Source organism: Carassius carassius, chromosome 20, assembly GCF_963082965.1.
Source record: "Carassius carassius chromosome 20, fCarCar2.1, whole genome shotgun sequence".
NCBI classification, from domain to species: Eukaryota; Metazoa; Chordata; class Actinopteri; order Cypriniformes; family Cyprinidae; genus Carassius; species Carassius carassius.
This window is the reverse complement of record NC_081774.1, coordinates 16,712,669-16,730,092: the sequence shown is the minus strand read 5'-3', so window position 1 is coordinate 16,730,092 and position 17,424 is coordinate 16,712,669. Positions and strand designations below refer to the sequence as shown.

Below are 17,424 nucleotides of genomic sequence, written 5' to 3'. Positions count from 1 at the left end.
TTCACAGGGAAGAAAAACAAGCTACGTGTCTACTACTTGTCATGGCTGAGAAACAGGATACTGCACAACGATCCGGAGGTAGAGAAGAAACAGGGCTGGATCACTGTTGGGGAACTGGAAGGCTGTATTCACTATAAAGTTGGTAAGTCATCCATCTCTGCTAGAGTCAAAAGTATTGCCAGTGTAATTTAACAGTATTCAATACCAAGTTGTATAGCAACATCTTTTTCGGTGCCGACTAATATCCAAATAAAACTCTTGTATTTAAGTATAAATGATATTAACACTGTGGCATAAAGTAAGTATTCAAAATATTAAATTCAGTAATAAAGTATAAAGGTTAAATGAGTTTTCTCTTTTAGTTTTCCTTTATCCATGGCTTCATATTATCATCAACAAAATGTAAATAATATCAAATGTTACTTTATTGTATTATTTATATTTTATTAACAACATTAAGAATTAGTGTTGTCACGGTACCAAAATTTCAGTATTCGGTACCGATACCAGTGAAAAACCACGGTTCTTTTCTAATCTAAATCTACGGCACTTTTTATCGCTAAAAATAAAACCAATGCCATTCTTAATACTTATTTACAATTGTGTTTTTCTACAAGTAGTATAATTATGAAAAACAGTAAACTAGTTTCACCCAAATTTTATTTGTCTTTTAATTAATGAAATTTAAACACATTTTATTTTTTGGTAAATAAAGGGGATTTGCTATTAAAATTAAAACATGGAAGAAATATTGTGTGATTTATTTCTTTAAAAGGTTGTATTAATTTTTTCAACAGTAGTAGCAGTATCGCATACATTCTACTAAATAATAGTAATATTTCTAGCACAATGCCTTTATGTAAAAATTTACTTTTATTTTGATGGGTTGCCGTGAATACCTTTAAATTGACACACAGGTTTTACTCAAATGAAAGGGTAAAATGCTTGTGAAGTGACTCAGAACAGTTCCGGTGATGTTGATGTATTTATGTCTTCATTGAGACGGCAGATGCTGAAATTACTGCAAGCGTCACGCGCTTCAGTCTATGTAGTAAACAAACCCCATGATTAATTTATGCTAACTTTGACAAATTCCGGGACTGTCCATATTAAAATGTAAGTTTCATTTTCATGACTGGATTCTGAGATTCCGTCCGCGTTTTCTGCTTTGTGGAAATCATAGCGCTGTATGCGTCAAGAACCGGGTTGACCGGGTACTCGATACCACCGGTACTTAAAGAAACCTAGTACCGTGACTTTTTCATTTTTCTTTAGTACCGACTTGGTACCGAAGTACCGGGTCTTTTGACAACACTATTAAGAAAATAATAAATAGTAGCAGCTTCATGGAATACATTTTTGTATTATTTATATTATATTTTATTAGCAAGATTACATAATATAAATATTAGCAGCATATATATTTACTGCATTTTCTGAGCATGTGGAATGAAGCAATGTCCAAGATATTGGGGTTGAAAGATGAAGGCTTCCCTGTCAAGACGGAGGCGGTTGAGTAGGCTAATCGAGATCTCTGATGCTAATCGAGAGGATTGGCATTCAGCTTGCCTCTAATGGAGCATGGCAGTGGGAGACGGTCTGCTTCCTTGTTTGAATATGACAGACTGCCACTGTGAGCTGTAGGTAACTGAAAGCTAAAGGTAATTTACTTTACTTTCAGTAAAATACGAGAGAATCAAATTTCTGGTGATCGCACTGAAGAGCTCTGTGGAGATTTATGCATGGGCCCCCAAGCCGTACCATAAATTCATGGCTTTCAAGGTATGGTTGTAACAACATTTCCTCATCTTACAAATGCTCTCTGTATTGCTTTCTTGCTATTTAACTAACATAAAATTTATCAATGAAAGAAAATGCCTTAAAGGTCTGCATTCATTAACTGCATGTTTTACCAGTTCTCTAGACTCATCATCCGCTTCTGTATCTGTATCTCTTTGTTTCTGGCAGTCATTCACAGAGCTGCAGCACAGGCCTCAGCTGGTGGACCTGACTGTAGAAGAGGGTCAAAGGTTAAAGGTCATCTATGGCTCTAGTGTGGGCTTTCACGTCATAGATGTGGATTCTGGAAACCCTTATGACATCTACATACCATCACATGTAAGTGATGCATTTTTACATTTATAATTATGGATCCATTTTTGTTGCTAATAAATTTGCAATACAAATCCTCTATATCCACAAATTAAATCAGAATGCAGCAATGCATAACTTTGGTTTTAATCTGTGGTGCTAGGCTGTGGTTTGGTGTCTGTAAAAACACAATTTAGTTGTGCTTCCAGGTAAGGGAGTCGTTCATGAGCAACATCCTCTTGATTGGTTGAGGGGTTCCCTTGGCAGTGTTACTCTTGGGGGTTGTAGTCTAAGTCTAGTGAAATAACATGTGCCTCCAGTCGACACGTTATGTTCCCTTCATGGCATTTGAAAGACACTCAAGTCAATATTCTGATATTTTTTTCCAAACACATTTTACAAATTCTATACCACATCAGTCTAAATAACTACTGTAAAGCTTATAGTAATTTATAAGTGATATATAATTGTTAACAAGGGCTTAAAGTGCGAAGCACCTTATATTCAGATGTTCATAATTATTAAGCAGGTTTTACAGGTAAAATGGGCAAAAAAAAAAAAAAAGATTTAACACACTGAAAAGTCCAAAATATATTAAATGACCATAAAAGGATGCAATACTATAGAAATTATGACGATGGATGAATAGATTGGTCAAGGCCACCAAAATGCAATTATTATTGCATTACTTTTTGTAAAAATAAATGAAATTAAATTAGTGCTTTTATTAGATGCTATTTACAGTGCATCCAGGCTAACATTTTTTACCTAACATGTGTTCCCTGGGAATCAAACCCACAACCTTTTGCGCTGCTAACGCAATGCTCTACTCGAGCCACAGGCACAATAAATACTAGTCACACTTTATTTTTAGGTCCAATTCTCACTATTAACAAACAATTAACTGCACATTTTGCCTCTAAAGACTCCTAATTTGCTGATTATTAATAGTCAGTAAGGTAGTTAAGTTTTGGTATTGGGTAGTAGTGCTATTGGTGACTATGCTGAAGTGTTACCAAAATACTATACCATATTTTCCGCACTATAAGGCGCACTTAAAAGCCTTTAATTTTCTCAATAAACGACAGTGCGTCTTATAATCCGGAGCGCCTTATATATGGATCAGGGCGCTCTGTCAAAATGTTGACGTTCCCTTTAGCGTAGCTGCATCTAGTGGATGCATAACTCAAGCCCATTCAAACGTATCTTCTATGCGCCTTATAATCCGGTGCGCCCTATATATTAAAACCCTCTGTCTCGAAAACAAACTCCTCGTACGGGTAAACGTACCTGGCAATAAAGCTCATTCTGATTAATGTAAAAGGAATATGTGGCCATCTAATGGTCTCCTTAAGCACCCCTTTTCTTTCTCTTAGATCCAGAGCAGTGTGACTCCTCATGCCATTGTGGTGCTTCCCAAGACTGATGGCATGGAGATGCTGCTGTGTTATGAAGATGAGGGGGTTTATGTCAACACCTACGGCAGAATCACCAAGGACGTGGTCTTGCAGTGGGGAGAGATGCCCACCTCTGTTGGTGAGTCTGTGTTTCAAGACCCTTCCTAGCTGTGCAAGAGGAAATATACTGACCAGAGAAGGACTTCTATTTTAGTTATCTCATATTTATCTTTAGTGGACGCTTACAAAAATAGCATAGATTGCTGTATTGACTTATATTAGCATGGTTCCACAGTGGCACTGATTTCCTGTTGGCCTCTACCGCAGTGTCTGTTTGTGTTCGCTGCCAGCACATGGGTAGAGATTGAGGGATGCGAGGCCAACAGAAGTACATGAAAACAACAAAGGGCTGCCACACATTCTCTGCTTTGTGGGAGGAGAAAAAAGTAGTTCACCCAGAGTTCAAAAGCATTCAAACTTCTGTGTTTTGAGAAGTATGTGTGTGTGTGTGTGTGTGTGTGTGTGTGTGTGAGAGAGAGAGATGGGCTGAGTAACACAATAGCTGGAGGATTTAGGGCTTTTGGCATGCTTTATCATATATAATAATCTCAATGGGGGAGTGTTTGGGCAGAGCTCCCGACATTTGGCAGGCTGTTATGATTATTAGTAGTGCTTGCGTACAGAATTATTCATTTTTGGAGGCAATTTTTATACAATGCTTGCTGATCTTCAGCCTGGCTTGTGAAAAGACGTCAAGGAAGGCATTCAGAGATCATACAAAAAGATGCTTCTACCCATTCAAAATGAGACACAAGTTGTGTAAGCAAATAAATACGCCATACTAGATCTGACTCATGGGCAGTTATGATGTTAATGTTTATAATAATTTAATGTCTCTATCCCTATATAGTCACATTTACCAAATTAGAGCTAATAATAGAGTTTACATTTTGTTGAAATATAAATCAAGAATTTGAGATTTGTTCTATAGTAAATATCACTTTACGTGAGTATACTGTATGTTATGTGAATAAAGTTTGATATGCTTATGTATCTGACTTATATAGAATGGAGCAATAATATTTAACATAATATCTGTTCAGTTTAATAAAATTAAGGTAGATCGGGACCAGGAACGATCAAGAAATCATTGATAAGGCTTGTTTGCTGTTTCCCAATTCTTCTGTTGACGAACAGACTGAGGTTTAATGGGGATCGTTCACCCCAAAATTTAAATTGTCATTAATTACTCTCCCTCATGTCATTCCAGACCATCGTTCATCTACAGAACATATGTTAGCATATTTTTGATGAAATCTGAGAGCTTTCTGGCCCTGCATAGACAGAAACAAAACTCATTCAAGGCCCATAAAGGTAGTTTTTGTTTGCACTTTGTGTCCTTAATACCTTTCTGAGCCTTGTACTTAGGGCTGTGCGATATGGGGAAAATAAGGTTGTGGGTTCGAGTCCCGGGCCGGCAATACCACGACTTAGGTGCCCTTGAGCAAGGCACTGAACCCCCAACTGCTCCCCGGGCGCTGCAGCATAAATGGCTGGCCACTGCTCCGGGTTTGTGTTTACTGCTGCGTGTGTGTTCACTTGGCTGTATGCCACATCAATTTTTCATATATAATTTTTTTTTTTTTTCAGCACACAAGATTATAATGGTATAACTACTTTTACAGAATATATTATATATGATAGCATACATGCAATAAGGGATGCTTTTGATATGCATTGTGACATGTTCGTTGTCTGTCTTTTCGAAGCAGGGCCGTAGCTGGGGTTTCCAGGGCCCTGCTGAAGGTTGTACCAGTGGGCCCTGTTTGAATTTTTTTAATTTGTATATTTTTTCTATTTATTTATTTGTGCCATTTACAAAATGTTTAAGTATTTTCAAGGTTGTAAGTGTCCAGGTACAGAAACTAAAAAAAATCAAATGTAAAATAGCACTGCATAGTCTTCCATGTAAAATAAAATATACAGACACCTTCAATATTTCTTACATTCTCAGTTTATTTGCTATAGTTTAGAAATGGCTAATAAAATTATGGCAGGAACTCAGAGTTAATCTGTGTCTGAGCAAATTCATCTTGATAATGTCAGATAACTTTGATATGTAATGGTTACGATCAACCAAAACTTCATGCAACTGTTAGTATGACAGTATTTACACAACTATCAAAACTTTGTTGAAAAATTAACAAGCAGTGCTTAATTTTGTTCAGTCTGTTGTAAAAATGTTGCATTAGCAATTAAATAAAAAATATAAAAAACATGTAGTCTACAGTATGTCACAGTTTACCTTATTTTGCTTTTCTCACTTACATAAATGAACTGTATTGTCCTGCACCCACTAGTAAAACAATATAAACAATTATATATGGTGTCTGAATAATTTTAGTTTTGACTGTGGATTCATTCTTGTTAAAACTACAAAGTAATTCAGTCAAGAGCAGTGAGTGATATTCTGTCTATCATTTTTTACACCAGCGCTAGTAAATTAGGCGCGGTCACTTTAAGAGACAATGCATCTAATATAATGATACACATCCAATTTCTTTCTCAATTGTTTACTTTAACTTAAGACATAACTGACAGAGCACACTTTCCAAGACGGGTATTTTGACATATTTTGTATGTATTTGTCGGTTCAAAAGCAAGAAGAGGCAGATTCGGTGTTTAAGCGCTTTGAGTCACGTCTCTGAATTTTGCTCTTTCACATATTTTTCTGTTTGTTTAAACTCCGATTAGTATTTGTTCGTTCAGGTGCAGGAGGATGCGAACTTCCTGAAGGAGAGCTCACAAGTCATCTGAGCTTTCCCACGTCTTGCGGCTTTAAACTTTTTCACATTTTTAAATTGGCAAGTTTTAAAAACGTAAAAAATGATAAGCTTTCGTGACCACAAGCAGCAGTGGCCAGTCAACTGTCCTGAGCGTCTTTCTAGGCTGGCCTCAGCCACTCGGTTGAGATCACCGGGGGGCCCCCCTCATTTATTATTAATCTCTTTTTTTTTCTTTTTTTTTATTGTCCACAAGAAATTAGTGAAATGTCCCAGATATTACCTTGGCTGACAGGGATTTTTAGAAGTGGAGTATCATTTTCAAAAGTAAAATGAAAGTTGTTCACATTTTTGGAGAGAACTATACTGTACTTTGTTTTTGGTATAAATATTGTCTGTGCATGAGAACTCAACAAGATGTTCTGTTTTGCAGCTTATATCCACTCCAACCAGATCATGGGCTGGGGAGAGAAAGCCATAGAGATCCGCTCTGTTGAAACGGGCCATCTGGATGGTGTTTTCATGCACAAGCGAGCTCAGAGACTTAAATTCCTCTGTGAGAGGAATGACAAGGTTAGATTTTTAATGTTGTAGATCTTCCCCACCAATGTCATTGTTCATCTAAACTAAACAAGTTGACATTTTTCTCTTCTCTCTCTCTTTTTATTTTATTTTTCCCTGCAGGTGTTCTTTGCCTCGGTCCGATCAGGCGGTAGCAGTCAAGTGTTCTTCATGACACTGAACAGGAACTGTTTGATGAACTGGTGAAGCTCCTGCAGACCCAACACTCTGGAGCCTTTTTCTTGTCAGGATTGCATCTGTGAGCGCACGGTACATTGACACTTTGGTCTGAAAAAGATTAGAAAATATTAGAGACTCTTGAGGAGTGAGTTTGAAGACATGGGTCTGTCCCGTAGGAAGAGCACTGGCTCTGCACACGGCTCATCATGGAGGCGCAGTATCTGACGTCACCTGCAGTGGCACACAGTTCCCAGAAGAGGGGGCTGATTAACTTGAACTTGGTTTTAGACCTTATCTGTGGCCTCTGGTAAAGCCTGTTCTTTTAGGGTCCTCCCGTTTACGTTCCTGTCCCTGGTTTGCCATTGGTTTTGATTGACTTTTCTTTCAGTTTCCTATGAATTTTAGTCAATTGCATGATTGTAAAGAATTGGACAATATTTAAAAGATAACAAATGTGGGGATAACATTAGCAAGCACTCAGGCTAAGACCAAGCTTTAGTCTCTTAATGTTTCACTTTTAAATATTGGCAAACACTTCTGCAAGTTTCACAAATATCTGTGATGCCTGTTTTTGTCCGATATCTCAAAAGAGAACGAAATGCTCAAAAAAGAAAAAAAAGAAAACAATAACACTGGTGCTCATTCGTATATTGTCAACAAGATCCATATACTGTACATTTATCCAAAGTACTGTTTCTCAAAGTATAGTTGAGTTTGTTTTATAGCTTTGAGGTTGGAAATACGGAGCCGAACGGATCATGAACGCATCTTTAAGTTGCATACCATGCTTTGAATTCTTTCTCTGGTCCTTTTTTGGAATGTTTGAAACACGAAGGAACAAAAGCACGAAAGTTAACTGAGAGAAATCTAGTCATGCGTGGAAGAAAGCGGTCCTCATCACTGGTTGCATGTTTGTGGGACACTGGATCAGATGTTGTGTGATGTGTATGTCAGAGCTACATGATATCTGAGATCAACAAAAAATAAAAAATAAAAAAATAGAAAGAAAGAGGATAAAAGAGAAAAGCACCTGTATTTCAGTGACGACTGAGATTTGATGATGACTTTATTTCTATTACATTATAGTGCCTAGCACAAATTAACCTGTGTGAAATCAATCTTTAGAGGCTCTTTGATTTTCAATTTTTGCATCTTGTATTCTTACGCCATAACTCTTGTTTCAGCCATCATTTTAGGCTGCAAGTCTCACTTCTCAAGCTGTAGCTTCTTTCTTTTATGTTGACACAATGTTTAATCAGTCAAATGGCGCTCAAAACATTCCAAAAAGGGAAAAGGGTCTTCATCTGACAATTATGTGGTACTCAAAATTCAGTATCTTAGACAGAAATATCACAAATGTAGAAACTTGTTGGTACAGAACTACTACAGTAGGTCAACTGATATTAACCATAATGTATTGTCCATTAGATCTGTTTTTAAGTTTATTACTTCTGTTTTGGGTTATATGTTTGCCTGGGTCTTCAGTTCAATGCTTTAGATGTTCTTAAAGTCACTTGATGTTTGCACACTATATAGATATTTATATTTCTTTCACATCTCTTACATAGCAAAAGAAGATATTTTAATGGTGAGGGAATGCAAGGTTTTTAGCAATAATGTCCTGCTGATGTATGTATATATGCTGTGTGAAACACTGTGTTCGGCCAGTGCTGGAGAAGAACCTCACTGAGCTCTTTTAATTAACTACTTAATTTGACACTCAAGAATGGTTACTAAATGTGTCTGTCTTAATACGTTTTTAATGATCGTCGAAGCTGTAAACAAGATTTCCATTTCTTTTATGGTGATAGAAGCACTAGTATGTCCCCCTTTTCTTTTTTTTATTTTATGATAAGAAAAAATAAACATAAGTACCTTTTCTGGCTTGTGTTAGTGTCGCTTTTCCACCAGTATCTCTGAGCGCTGAGAACTTTGCACTGATTGGTGTAAAACATGAACTATCATTGCTCAAGCACGCAACCTCTTATCCAGCTGCTTCATGGCAATAAAAAAAAAGCACAACTCTAGCAATGCTGACACCTGATATTTTTCAAAGTTTGCATCATAAACATGTATTAGTATACCTTAAAATGATATAAAAAGTCATGTCAATCATTTTGACTACACGGAAAAGTGAAACAATAGTCTGGTATTCAGTGGGAAGATGATTTTCCTGAAGCGGCATATAAAGAGCTGTTACATGGACACCATTAGTGAATCAGGGCAGAAGGTCTCCAGCAAAGCACACGTGTGCAGCATGATCCTGGAGTGACAGGATTGATCATTTACTGAGTATTGGGAAAGCAGCCGAGAACCTTGGAGCCACTATTAACGCCCAAGAGCGGCTTTTGCTTGACACTTCATGCAAAATGGAGAAGGTAAATCCATGTAATATTTCTTTATGAATTCATATGGATAATGAAAATTCTGTTTGATTGCATCTAAATAAGTAACAGGTTGATAATGCTGAATGGTTGAAAATGGTCTTATTGATATGACTTATGGCTAAGTTTGTTTTTTTGTTCGTTTTTTTGAGCAGAGATTATAGTAATGACAGGCAGAACAGTGAATGCAGGTGTTATTAATGCTGTACTTTTTACATTACTGAAAAAAAGAAACATCCATTTAGTTGTAAATTGACAAATTATTAACCAAAATGACCAGAATGCAGATACTTTTATTATGTTTATGAAAAACTATTTTAATAGTATTAAGAAATGCAACAGTTAAAGGTGTCTAAAAAAAAGCTGTCCATTCTGTTTGTATGACTGTTTGTTTGATGTAATTGTGCATCGTTAATGTTGTTACTATAGTAGATAATTCTAGTAATGTATTATGTGTTATGCACACTCCTAAATGAGTATTCCTGGAGATTTTCACACCATCGAGGGCTTTAGTTCTGTTTACTTGAGGTACTGATCATTTGTTGCACTCCACAAAACACATTTCATTCTATTTCAGATATTCCAGCTATATCTAATCATGTTCACTATTCTTGAATTAAATGTTTGTTCAAACATGGATAACTTTTTGTTATTCATTTAACAAAAATATTAGGTTTCATTGAGAGGGCATACTGGACCACAAAACCAGACTTAAGTCACTGGTGGTATATTTTTTGAAATAACCTAAAAAACATTGTATGGGTCAAAATTATTGATTTTTCTTTTATGCCAAAAATCATTAGGATATTAAGTAAAGATCATGTTCAATGAAGATATTTTGTACATTTCCTAACATAAATATATCAAAACTTAATTTTTGATTAGTAATATGCATTGCTAATTATTCATCTGGACAACTTCAAAGACAATTTTCTCAGTATTTAGATTTTTTGCACCCTCAGATTCCAGATTTTCAAATAGTTGTAGCTCTGCTAAATATTGTCCGATCCTAATAAAGCATACATCAATGGAAAGCTTATTCATTCAGCTTTCAGATGATGTATAAATCTCAATTTTGTAAAATTGACACAAGACTTATTTAAATGTATACTTTATTTTTTTTAGTTAACAAACATTTTTTCAGTGCAAGACCTTTTTATAAAAAAGTTCTGACCTTAACTATAAATTATAGAATTAAGAGGAAAACATGTAACAGAATTTAAGGAATAAACTAAATGGAAGAAAAAATTTTTGGCAAGGTTTTTTTTTTTTTTTTTTTTCAAAATTTTTACATATTCGGTCACACTTTATATTAAGGTCCATTTCTTGCTATTAACAAACAATTAACTATGAAACAAAGCTTTAAATATTTAATGCCATGATTTTATGAATTAAAGACCATGCACAGATTTAAGTCCTTTTTTTGGGGAAGGTCAAAATAAAGACTTTTTTAAGAGGCGTCGTGTTTTCCTGTCTCACAGCAGTTAACAGGCACACTCGCTCTGGCAGTGTTCACAGCTGCGCTTGGCTCTCTGCAGATGGGATACAGCCTGGGCGTCATCAACGCCCCACAGAAGGTCAGTCATCACACCATCATTACAGCCTTCACTCTCCTGGCTGCATTCAGAGCAAGCGTGATATGGACTTATCTCTTTGAGATTATATCTTAAAGAGAAAGAAGTATTCTTCATTATCATTATTGGGAAGGAATTTGTCATGGCATTATGCCATCTGTGTTGTAGGTCATTGAGAGGCACTATGCAAGATCTCTGGGTGTCTATAATGAAGAACTAGCTTGTAGAGAAGGAGGAAACACCAAAGAACAGGAAGATCCGACTGACGCTTCTGTGGTCATGTACTGGTCCTTGTCTGTGGCCATCTTCGCTGTCGGAGGCATGGTGTCCTCCTTTCTAGTGAGCTTTGTTAGCGACTTCCGTGGAAGGTGGAGTATTTGTGAATTATTATTATTTGTGATAAGATAATAAAGAAACAGCATAAGGATGTTAATCGCAAGAAATAGTTTTCGCTTCCTTGAAAGATTAAAGTTTTATATGTTCAGATCCAGTGGAATGTGACTCATATTTTTGGTGCTGTCTGTATAATATTGGTTTACAGGATCAAAGGTATGCTGTATATAAATGTCCTGGCTATAACAGGTGGGCTGCTGATGGGCCTGTCTAAGATAGGCACACCTTACCTCATGGTGATAGCAGGACGTGCTATCATGGGATTGTACTGTGGTAAGGCAGAACCGTGTCTCTGTTTTCATGGAATCATGAGAGAAAAGCAAGGCAAGGCTTTTATAAAAAAAAAACAATTAAAAAAAACAATTCTAGAAATGTAAAACTAAAGCAGCATCTCAGGAAGTGCTAAATAAATAATAAATAACTCCCATTTAAGATACAACATTTCCAGTTATTTTGTCTATTTTTGCTCCACAAATGGGATCGTAATGTTCATGAACAATTAATTCATTTTGTGTCTGTCAAGTAACCTAATGAATAAAAGATTGGAACCTGTTTCTCATAATTTGTCTTTGACTGTTCCGACTTTGTTTTCCCAATTCCCAATATGATCAATGATTGCGTATGTGGACATGTTCAGGAATTTTGAAAATATATTACATTTTAATTCAACTAATTTAAGCACAAATTAACTAACCGAGCAAAACTGAAATTGACTCAAATAATAGTAGTTCATTGTGCCAAACAAGGTTCAAAGATCAAGTAAAATGGTCCGATTTCCTCATGACTACAACTGAATTATGCTGCTGCATCTCCGAGCAGCATTCAGAAGCAGTGTTTCCTGATCTAATCAGTTGTACGAATCATTCAATGACTCCCTCAATAAAGCAGCCACTTGCTTCATTCCTAAAGGAATCATTATGTGAAACAAATCGTTTGTGTGAATAATTCATGGTTCAATCTAAAAAAAAACAATCACTTTTCGTCCACTACAGATGTAATGAATACACATAGTATATATATATATATATATCACATAAATGCAAGTAATTTTCTTTAATTAATTTGATTACATTGCACTGTTATATGTTTTGTGAATGTTTATGCAATATATTTGGACTGTGCACTGGTTCATATATCTCGCGTGTTGTAGGTCTATCATCTGGCCTGGTGCCGCTGTACATTGGAGAGATTTCTCCAGTGAAGTACAGAGGTGCTATGGGAGCACTTCACCAGCTGGCTGTTGTAATTGGCATCCTCATTAGTCAAGTGAGTACCACTTTTAGAATACATCTAATCCACAATAAGGGTGGGAGTTGAATATCAACTGAATATTTCATTTTGTTTAATAATAGAACATGACCATACACAATTGTCCATTGAAAATCTGTTTTACAATCAGCTGGAACAACTGATAAAAAAAGTCATGTATTTTAAGTAAGATGCTAATGAGGTCTAAGCTATTACTGTCGTTTTCAGTTTTTAAAAAAATGATCCTCTTTTTTTTTTTTAATTCTTTTTCAGTTTTTATTAGAATCTGTAAGATGTGTGCAGGTGTCCTTGTTATCTACAGGTCATTGGTCTGGATTTCCTGCTGGGAAATGATGACATGTGGCACGTGTTGCTGGGTCTTTCTGGAGCTCCTGCCATCCTGCAGAGTCTGCTGCTGCTTGTGTGTCCAGAAAGTCCTCGATACCTTTACATCAAACTAGGCAAAGTGGAAGAAGCATGCAAGAGTATGTGCCAAAGCCTCCTCGCTCACTACTCTTGGACGGTGTATGTTTAAACATGCATTGATAATAGGCCTCTTATGAGAATAAAGTCACAACATTATGACACTAAAGTAATAATATTTTAAGAATAAAGTCAAAATTCACAAAAACATTTTGTGAGATTCAAGTGAGAATGATAATAAGGAAAGTAGCATCAAACTGAAATGGAGCTGACCACTGGCTGTCATTACAGATTGCACAAAACAAGCAATTTCCTGAATGTCCGTCTGGTTCTTTCTCCTTAATAAATCCAATTTCCTTCAGTTCACTGCCGGATTCTAATGATGACTCTGAGATGGTTTGCCAAAATAATCTCTTTGTTAGGAAATACTAACACATTCTAGCCATTTTCTGTATTGATGAAGGTAATTTATATTTATTTTACTATATTAGCTATATTAAGTTTCTAATCTTTTTAACTGAAGATATTATACTTGCAACATTAAAACTTTATTCTCCAAACTTTATGCTTTTGCTCTAGTAACATTGACTTATAACTTTCATAACATTGACTTAATTTTCAAAACAATGTGACTTAATATTTAGATATTATTTTTTTAACATTAATCTTATTTTTGTAATTTAACAATTGTATTCTTCCAATATTGACATTATTTTGATATCAAATTAATTTTTGTAACATAACTTTATTCTTGTATAGAACAAATTTATTTCTTTAACATTATGAAATATTAAAAAAAAAAAAAAAATATATATATATATATATATATATATTTATATTAGGACCTTATTCTTCTTTTTTTTCTCTTATGACGAATTTGTATGTATTTTACAAGGTGTATATGGATTTCACTGTGGGGATGATTTATATTCGTATGAATTCCTACAAATTTGCCACCTCGTAAAATATGTAAAATTTGTAACAAATCTTACAACCTCACTCATACAAATTTGTATGAATTAGCTAAGAACAGAAACTATAATGATATCAGCGTCCATGCCAGCGGACTCTAAAGTTGAATGCATTTTGATTGGCTGTCAATGTTTATATCATTCCCCCAACGGAAACAAAAATGTTCTAAAAGTGTTTCCAAGAATACTGTTCCTCTTTGTCATTACTGCTATATTTGAGGATGAAATTCAGAATGTTCATCAACTAAACAAGGTTTGAGAAATCAGTCTGTTAGTCTAGAAGGATTTAGAAAAATTTGTTTAATTGACGAACATTCTGAATTTCCTCAGCAAAATAATAATTCCCAGCTCTTCTTTCTGGTAGGTCTGAAAAGGCTGAAGGGAGATTACGACACCTCGAAGGATGTAGCAGAGATGCAGGCAGAGAAAGGAAAGGCCATGAAGGAGGCGCAAATGTCCATCCTGCGGCTGCTCAATTCCTCGGTGTACCGTCAGCAGCTCTTTGTGGCCCTGATGATGCATTTATCCCAGCAGTTCTCTGGGATCAACGCTGTACGCTCAATCTACCTGTATACTCCAATTACACTGAAAAAACTTTTTGAATGACATTTTATGGACCCCATTACTATCAGACAACATCATTATATATTTGAACTTCTCTTTGTTGTTTTTTTCTAGATCTTTTATTACTCTACTTCGATCTTCCAGTCTGCGGGGGTCGGTCAGCCTGTGTATGCCACTATTGGAATGGGAGTTATAAACATCATTTTCACCCTTGTGTCGGTAAACTAACACTAATTTAAAGGCAAACACTGGCTGCTGAGGAACAGGCTCTCGTCTCTTAGAAACAGCAGTGATCTGTTGCCTCTCGGGTTTTACTTTCCCTTAATGCTTTTTGACAATATTTTGAGACTGATATTATAGATTTTCCAACTCATTTGAGAGCATGTTTCAGATTGCAACTAAGGCAGAGCAGCTTTCATTAGCACAGTGATCAATGTGTCACTTATTTAGGTTAGATTTATACAAACTTTTGCTGACATTATTATTCATGCACATATTTAACATATATGACCCAGTGAGACATCTCACCTTGAATCTTGCAAACAAATGAAGTTATAATCACTGCTTCATAGATCTGGAGAGGTAGCTGAAGCCTGTCTTCTCTCGGCTCACAGATCTGGAGAGCAGCCATGTTATCAGGGCTTTGTATGAGTGAGTGTTTATGTCTGCTAGTTCAAGGGCAGCCTGCAAGTGAAAACAGTTTTGAGTAATGAGTCAAGAGCTACTCTAAATCAAATAATCCATTCAGAACAAGCTTTGATGAATCTGGTGCATGAAGGCGCAATACTTTAGACTTAGCCTAAGAACAAAGTAATTTTCTGATTTTTATTCAAGTATGTTTTGGCTGTAAAGAAATGAATAGTTTAATCAACTTAAAATGAAGTCATTTAGAAAAAAAAATGGTTTAAATGTTAACTCACGCGAGATGAAGTAAAAACAGCTAAATAAAAAGCATTTAAAGCCACCACACAAAGGTATTGTAATCACTTAAGCAGCCAAATATGGTCTGGTGGTGACATGGTAATGATAAAAAATAAATAAAATTAAATACAAAAAAGCATGAATAATAATACAATTGTTAAACTTAATATGTCTATATTTACAGTGAATTCAGGTTAATTGGGACATATTTCCCCAAAAGATTTCAGTGGTAAAAGTGTCCCAATTAAAATGGTGTGTTTAGCAGTTCAAGGCCACTAGATGTCAGTATATTTTAATTCATTCAATTCCACCTTCAAAACATCTTTCAGCATACTGGCAACTGTAGATAATTCTTGAACAGTCGTGTTAATTCATGTGGTTTTTACAGGTGATCTTGGTGGACAGAGCGGGCAGACGGACTCTCACTTTGGTAGGATTGGGAGGGATGTGCTGCAGTGCTGTGGCCATGACAGTGGGCCTGGCTTTTCAGGTATGAGCTGCATTTATATATACATTTATAAAAGACAACATACAAAAGAACAGAAATGAAGAAAACTCAAGTAGGTCTGTGTTTGTTTAATGTCTCACTTTTTATCCTGCTTCTCAGGACGTTTACTCATGGATGAGCTACCTCAGCATGGCAGCCATATTCTTGTTTGTCTCGTTCTTTGAGATCGGGCCTGGACCAATCCCATGGTTCATTGTGGCGGAGATCTTCAGTCAGGGGCCACGGCCAGCAGCCATCGCATTAGCTGTGTGTTGCAATTGGACATGTAATTTCATCATTGGCATGTTTTTCCCTTATTTAGAGGTAAATTGAGTTGAACCTTTAATGTTGTGCAGTATCTTTACATGCCATCACTTCATAAGGTCTTACAACTGTTCTTTGGTCCTTAGGGTCTTTGTGGGAGCTACGTCTTCATTGTTTTTGCAGTACTCCTATTCGGTTTCACTGTTTTTATCTACTTGCGTGTACCTGAAACAAAAGGGAAGACTTTTGAGGAGATAGCAGCTGTTTTCCATCGCAAACGTGGAGCTCCCTCTTCCAAACCTCAAGAAGAAGCAGAGATCATTTGACAGGAAATAACTGGTCTAGGACCAGGTGAAGAGATTAATTAAAGCACAACAGCATAGTCGTGAAAGATGGTGCACAATATAGACACGCACTGGCTTTGTTGCAACCGATGTTGAGACTTAAATGATGGTATATTGTTTTTACATTCCCAATGTTATATCTGTCAAATATATTTATAAATATAGAGAGACATTTGGTTGTCCTACAACTCAAACAATCACCTGATAGAAGATTATTAACTTTTTTTAACCTATGAAAAAACATCACCTACAGTTTGTTAGTGCATAAATAATAATATTCTTACATTTTGTTCAAGAGTTACATTGGTGGCATTACATTAGTGTATTTTTCCCATTATAAAATTGTACATATTTTGAAGTGAATAATTCCAATAACAAACTTCCATAGCAAATGATTTGCTTTGCTGAATATAGGACTGTAAGGAAATAACAGTTAGGGTCTAGATTATTGCAGCTACAGTAGTAGGTTGATGGTTGATAAAGTACATACTGTAGGGAGGCTTTTGAAAACACCCTGATGCTCAAACTCTTTTTGCCGTGTGTTGTTTGTCATTCTTACATTAAAGTTATACTTCATGGCAGTTTGATGAGCGTCAGTGTACCTGGAAAGTTATTGCAAAGATGCTGTGTACATTACTTACTGTACATTTACCATTCACAATTTTGGAGTTGGTAGATGGTAGGATTGTTTAATGTTTTTGAAAGAAGTTTCTTGTGCTTACTAATGCTACATTTATTTTGGGAAAAAATAAAATAATAATAATAATAATAATAATATTGTTAAATATTATTATTTAAAATAACTTTTCATTGTAACAAGATGCGTCAGAAATCATTTT

General features: G+C 35.7%; 2 protein-coding genes across 9 annotated transcripts in view; both read left to right on the top strand.

The window, feature by feature from the left end:
* The window catches only part of LOC132096504 (TRAF2 and NCK-interacting protein kinase-like), a 106,898-nt gene extending 99,259 nt beyond the window's left edge, over positions 1-7,639 (top strand). For all 7 annotated transcript variants that reach the window (XM_059501899.1, XM_059501898.1, XM_059501897.1 and 4 more), the window contains 6 exons: positions 8-142; positions 1,682-1,782; positions 1,969-2,118; positions 3,468-3,627; positions 6,705-6,844; positions 6,956-7,639. In XM_059501899.1, the coding sequence (XP_059357882.1) occupies positions 8-142; positions 1,682-1,782; positions 1,969-2,118; positions 3,468-3,627; positions 6,705-6,844; positions 6,956-7,039 (770 nt within the window). In that variant the 3' untranslated portion in view covers positions 7,040-7,639. The remainder of the gene's footprint in view (positions 1-7; positions 143-1,681; positions 1,783-1,968; positions 2,119-3,467; positions 3,628-6,704; positions 6,845-6,955) is intronic.
* Positions 7,640-9,141: 1,502 nt separating this feature from the next.
* LOC132096506 (solute carrier family 2, facilitated glucose transporter member 2-like) lies at positions 9,142-16,567 on the top strand. 2 transcript variants are annotated; one of them, XM_059501904.1, is made up of 11 exons: positions 9,155-9,390; positions 10,878-10,973; positions 11,139-11,338; positions 11,512-11,636; positions 12,514-12,629; positions 12,934-13,096; positions 14,370-14,557; positions 14,684-14,788; positions 15,879-15,980; positions 16,098-16,301; positions 16,388-16,567. In XM_059501904.1, the coding sequence occupies exons 1-11, from the start codon at positions 9,382-9,384 to the stop codon at positions 16,565-16,567; spliced, it is 1,488 nt and encodes a 495-aa protein (XP_059357887.1). In that variant the 5' UTR covers positions 9,155-9,381. The 2 variants fall into 2 exon arrangements, with proteins under 2 accessions (XP_059357889.1, XP_059357887.1); XM_059501906.1 differs by lacking the exon at positions 16,388-16,567 and having other exon boundaries at positions 9,142-9,390; positions 12,934-13,136; positions 16,098-16,295.
* Positions 16,568-17,424: the final 857 nt, after the last annotated feature.

Bases quoted from the DNA above. Each gene is read 5' to 3' on its own strand.
- LOC132096506 (XM_059501904.1), top strand. The intron at 12,630-12,933 runs GTGAGTACCACT...TGTTATCTACAG, and splicing joins TTGGCATCCTCATTAGTCAA to GTCATTGGTCTGGATTTCCT. The intron at 13,097-14,369 runs GTATGTGCCAAA...TCTTTCTGGTAG, and splicing joins AGTGGAAGAAGCATGCAAGA to GTCTGAAAAGGCTGAAGGGA.